The following is a 6,035-nucleotide window of genomic DNA, read 5'->3' on the forward strand; positions in this document are numbered from 1 at the left end:
CTTATTTGTTCTAAATTTTTTATATAAAAAGAGTGAATTATATTTTAATATTCTGAAGTATCATCAATTTCTTAACTTTTATATAATACTCCAAAATTTAAGATATAATTTTATAAAAATAACATGGTTATCTTTTTTAAAAAATATTTTTTGGTGCTATTTTTATGTAATATTGTAATATTATTCGAGCATGAGAGTAGCTTTTCATTTACTAAATGTCAACTGAAATCATTATAGAAAATACTTTAATCCCAATAATATAAAATATTATAAGGAGTTGTTAAAAAAACTTTCGGCAATTTAAAATTAAAAGTATACTTTAAAGTGATCATGGCAATATTTTAATCGTCATTTTTTGTATTGACGTGTATGCAATAATCATTTGGGAAACGAAACTTAACATGTTGTATTTTAATCTCTTGTAACGTATAACGTGATGAATACTTAGTTTTGTTAGTTGAAATCCTAATTTTCGTTCTTGATTTAGAATATTTTAGAAATAAAAAAATTACGAATATTAATTGTTGTGAGTGAAATACCATTCTCATTTATAATTTAGAATCTTCTAGAAATAAGGGAAGAAACAAAAGAAAGGGAAAATATCTTTCATGTGCAAAATTATCAATATACCCCTTACTCTTCTACTATGATGGTAGATGTCGTAAATTTTTCTGGTAACTCCACTAAGATTTTAATATAGTAGGTATAGAAGTCAAATAAGCGTCCTTTTAAATTTAGACGACGTAAGAAGAAAATTATGTAAAAAATACATTTATTGTATTTATTACCATCGAATCAATTAATAATCAACTTTGATAGCTAATTTGTATTTGCAATGTGGAAATTACGAGGGTATGTTTGCAAATACTCATATCAAGGGGTAGTTATGCAAATAACCAAAAAAATAAAAAACAAAAAGAAGAAAAAAGGAAAAAGAAAAGCTTTACTTTAACTAAAGGAATAAAAATGCTAGCAAAGCGTTGAGGGCAATTCAGGAGAGAAGAATCCGTAATGGGAATTTGGGATGCGGTCTCCTCCACCGCGGACTCACTCAGAAATCGGTTACCGGATCCTGAACCGGTGAAGAACGCCGGCCGATCCGCTTACTCGGCGGTGGCGAATAGGCTCACCGGCGAGGTACCGGATCTCAGGACCCCAGTCGTCGGGATTCTGCGGAGCTCTTACAATCACAGCTGCTCCGCCTTCTCCTCCGTCGACGGAGCGGTTCGGGTCAAGGGATTCCAGCGGGTTAGAGAATCCATGCCCGATAAGGAGGTTTTGGCTAGGATCGGGTGGAACCTCACCGACTTCGCTTTCGATAAATATACTCGATCTATCACTGGTATATCCGTTTATAACTTTTTTAAACCTATTTAATCACTAATGTGTAGTGAACCCTGATGATTTCATAACTTGTCACGCTAACATGTTTGGATTGGTGCTGTTGGAGTATAAAATTAACCCTAAACCCTCATCACAACTTCGTGCATTTGGCACAGTTAGGTTCTCTAACTACGGGATTCTCGTCTCTCCAACCTCGAGCTCTGAGGGGATTTTGCAATTCCCTGTTGGCGGCCGCCTCTCGACGGCTATGCCTCTTCTATCCCCACGTGTATTGTCTTGCATTTCGGCTTTCTCTTGAGTTCTTCCTTGACGTCGGTGTTCCGGGAACTATTCGACTGCTCTGGCTCCCTCTCGTGCCTGACCATTCACGACGAGATTTCTCTCTCGCCTTTTGTTTGGTGCTTTGCCGAGCTCCTTGTCGACATTAGTTTTTTCTATGGTGAAGCCCTTTTCGTCCCACCCGGTCGTCCTGGCTTTATTTCGTGTCCGTTTTCTCGTCACTAGATTCCACGCGCGCATTTCGATCTTCTGTCAATCTCTCTGGTGCGACGAGATTCTGCTCTACCTTCCTGTCTTCCGTCAAGCTTCTTCTCAATGTCACTATACATTGGAAGGTCCTCCACCCTACAGTAGCGACATAGATCCTTCAGTTTTGGTCCGTCAAGACATTACCACACTAGCAGATTGATGATGACCTATCATTGGTTTGTGGGGAGTGTCAAGAGAGAAACCGTTATATGGAAAATTATAAATTTGGTAGCATAATATTATGGTAGAATACTATATTTGATTGCATAGTATTTTTATTTATATCTGATTAAAGAGAATAATGAAAGACAATAATAATGATTGGAGAGAATCAAGAAATGCCATGATTCTAGGTCAATTGTTGCTGCACTTCCATCCAAATAACATGCCTTTGTAATTCTTCCTCCATATTATCAAATTGCCATAGTATGAGAGCAAGCAAACCGGGTTCAAATCTTTCTAGTAACTAATTCAAAAACATTGAAAAAAGCGCTCGAGTCTAGGTTTGGGCTTGTCAAAGGTCCATACCACTACACCAAAGCTTCAAAGGCCCATTTTATGGACCAAAACCTAGACTTATGGTTTATTAATTTTTTCTTAAAATCTACTTTAATTTTGTGGCTAGTGGAATTTGGACCTAGGTCGCTCTGTAGCCGTGTCAAAAAAAATCTGGCTACTATACTAAAACTCCGCAGTTGCTACGAGGGTTGAGGGTTATAATTTTACATTCTAGCATGATACCTTCCACATCACTTTCATAACAATATTTAGAGTGAAAGAGAGCAAACAATTATTTTCCCACAAACCTTAACCTCTCTTAAATTAAGATTATGAGGGTTACATGAGCTTGTACACATATCAACCTAAGTACCTAAATACCCAAATAGCTAAATAATTAAAAAAATCTAACATGACATGTGAAAGCATTCTGTTCCATCCAAAGCTGGTGGATTCTAGTCCTGACATGTCCACTAGGGCGCTTAAGCTCTGGGGGCATGTATGGGTATACAATTATAGCCCTTAATCCTCACCAAAACTTTAGAGTTTTGGTGTGGTGACCGAGTCGTTTGACAGTGCACACATACGCATGCACACTATATGGTTAATTTTTTATAATAATATTATAAATGATATGTATCATTTATCATTATAGCTCCCACTATTCAGTTCCCTTGACATGTCACTTGTCATGTTATAACATGAAATTTCTGGCCATTATGAACCAACATCCATCAAATTAGAACCTTGCGATAGTCATGCAACTATAAGCTATAAACCATCAAGAAGAGGAAAAAATTACAACCGAGAAATTACTCTCGTGAGAGATCTCCAAGAGAAGAAACATTGTAATATTATTCTTCAAAAACTGCCGCTCCCTTCTACCCGTGGACATGGGCGAATTGCTGAACTACATTGGATCTTCTTTTTGACATAATTGTTTGTTGTCTCATCATCAAGGGGTGTCAGATATTCTAACCGAATCTCAACTAAAGCCTATTGTGTACAAGATCTTGGACTTCGAACTCAGACCATATTAATATTCATTTTCCCGATAATTCTTTTAGCTTTACATTCTTTTTGTTAAGGTAAATCGCACAGAATCCCCCTTTAAGTTTGATCGATTTTGAGATAACCCCGATAAATTTGAGAACACGATCCTTGTTTTTAGGGCTTTTTGTTGTGGGAGATTTTCGATGCTCAATTCGACTTTGTTGATTGTTTGGTGAGGGTTCTGATGTCATTGATTTCGCTACAGTTTTCTGTTGTTGGTCAGTGAGGTATCCAATGTTCCTGGTTTTGTATAAAGATGAGTCGTTTTACTGAAGTTTGTAATTTTTTAAGAAGATGCAAGGTTTGCGTTCTTCTCTTCTGTGAATCTTTTTATTTATTTTTTTAAATTTGTTAATATTAGGGGCTTGCTACTGTCAAAAGATCAACGAAGGTAATCTCTACGGCTAGCATTCTTTTCTTCATGCATAATATTGAACAATTGATTTCCCCTGCATAATACAGACTTTTAGAACCGAACAAACTGAACCGCACCGAACCGACTTGTAACGGTTCGCTTCGGTTTTGAATAATGGATGGTTCGGTTCGGTTGTTCAAAATTTAACAAAAACCGACCGAACCGACCGTTTGCACACTCCTAGCAGCAGTACGTGCGCAAGACAGTCTCATGCACATGTCAAGTCTTACACCATCATAAGCATTTACCTAACCAAAATCTCACCACTATTTTGTGGAGGTTAAAGGTGCTATATGGCTGGTTATCTCAAAAGCGCAAAATATGAATGATGCTTGACTTTATACGTTTAACAGATGCTTGTTGTTCACAATCTGGGTCTCCTCTTAGACGGAAATTCCTTCGCCATTTCATCCATTTTGTATAAAAAGGTAATAGCTAGTAGAGATATTCCGATGGCTAATTATTACTGACCAATAAAATACATCAATTCAGCTGGGCATGGTTCCAGGTTGGTTCGGGTACAGGTCTTGATTGGCGAAAATCCATGCTAGATGAAGAGGTTTGTTCTTTCATCAGAAGAAACACTAACCAGGGAGGAAGGAAGAAGAATACGGCTTCAATTTTTTGAAGTTCCGAAGGTGCCCCTTAGGTAGTTTATTCACCTTTCGGCTGCAAATCCTATCAGAACACCCCACATGGGGTGTTCTGATAGGTCGGGGGTAAGTGAAATACCATCACTACCCCCTCCCCAATCCTATGATTGTGAACGCCCAGAACGGTGCAGGGTGTTCTGATAGAACCCGGACTCTCACCTTTCCAACCAGTAATACGAAGAATATAAAAAAAAATGCAACAATTGATTTTCACTTCACCTGTCCCATGAGGGGTCCCGAAGTTTGGGTCCAAAAGGAATTTTACTTATTCTTATTCTGGGAGACGTATGGATGTCGATTTGGTTTTGTTGTGCAGGTGGATTGCCCGTTTACAGGACCATAGTGGATGGGCTGCGGAATAAGGATGCAAAAACAACCCAAAAAATTAATACAGAGCAAGAGTTGCAGGCGTTACAGAGCCGAATGGAACGATTGGAGGCAATTTTGTCAGCAAAGGATTCTCAGCCTCTGGCACATCCTCATTGTTACTTTGTTAGGCCGCATCAGAAGCCAGAGGATGTGATTAGGATTTTCATGATGAAGGGGTTCACCGGTGGCGATCTCCTCAATGGCCAGGTGATGCTACAACATGAGAACTGGAAGAGAGATGCCTTGCTTTGTCCTATACTTTCATCTAAGGAAGTTCACTGACAGTCTAGTGTGTGATGATGGCCTTGCCTGAATTGATATCAGAACTCTTACTTGTAATTAGTTTGGTGCGGAGATGACCTTGCTTTAATTGATATGGAACTCTATAATTTGTAATTAGTTTGGTGTGGTAAGAGATCAGGCGTAGAGGTGTGGCTTTCGTTTGGAGTACATATTTCTGGCTAAAAGCTTAAGCAAGGTCATTACCGTATTAAGAAAAAAAAAACTTCTACCCTCTTCTGCTCTTAAAAACAACTGGTTAGTATATCATCCTCCTTTCTTTTCTTTTTGGGGGAAAAAACATTGTAGATGAGTTGATAGTTCATTTTGCAAGTGAGCTCCCCATTCATGTTAATAGTGTTTAGGCCTATGTAGATGTCATAGTGGGTGGTGGATTCTAGTGCTTGTGAGTGGACAGTTCATTTTGTTAAACAAGCTGTTAGCTTATGCTCGTTACCCCCTTCTCTTTTAAAAAAAAATGAATACATGCCTATAAGAAAAAATCTATTTGTGATCCCTTATAAAAAAATATATTTGTGATGGAGCTTATAGTCGATGCTAATGTAATGTAATTAACAAATTTACAGTCTATTGTTGATATCAAATAATAATGACCGAAAACAGACCATAAATAATAGTTGACTGAAAATAGACCATCAACAGTAACATACATGTTTTTTTTAAATGACCAACATTCCGACAAATTGGCATTAAGGAAAAGCCAAGTTTAATTAAATTTTGTGCCATTCAATGAAAATTCAATAGCGGACGAACTTTTCTACATGTACACATTTGTTGATTATCCGCGTATAAGCTGGAAGTAAATAGACTAGAAATACAATTTTTTAGCAAAGAAGAAATTCCACAAGTACAGTTTCCAATCTAGGCATAATTGG

The 6,035-nt window shown here is 37.5% G+C and overlaps 1 protein-coding gene across 1 annotated transcript; it reads left to right on the plus strand.

The window, feature by feature from the left end:
* Nucleotides 951–5,312, plus strand: LOC109834267. Its single transcript, XM_020402246.1, has 2 exons — nt 951–1,342; nt 4,808–5,312. Exons 1-2 carry the CDS (start codon nt 1,012–1,014, stop codon nt 5,140–5,142), a joined length of 666 nt encoding a protein of 221 aa, XP_020257835.1. The 5' UTR covers nt 951–1,011; the 3' UTR covers nt 5,143–5,312.

This window comes from Asparagus officinalis, chromosome 3 (genome assembly GCF_001876935.1).
Source record: "Asparagus officinalis chromosome 3, Aspof.V1, whole genome shotgun sequence".
Taxonomy (NCBI): domain Eukaryota; kingdom Viridiplantae; phylum Streptophyta; class Magnoliopsida; order Asparagales; family Asparagaceae; genus Asparagus; species Asparagus officinalis.

What these genes read in the sequence shown, in the direction of transcription:
- LOC109834267 (XM_020402246.1), top strand. Translation starts at nt 1,012, where the DNA reads ATGGGAATTTGGGATGCGGTCTCCTCCACCGCGGACTCACTCAGAAAT. An exon ending in ATATACTCGATCTATCACTG is followed by an intron (nt 1,343 to 4,807) that starts GTATATCCGTTT and finishes TTTGTTGTGCAG; the next exon opens with GTGGATTGCCCGTTTACAGG.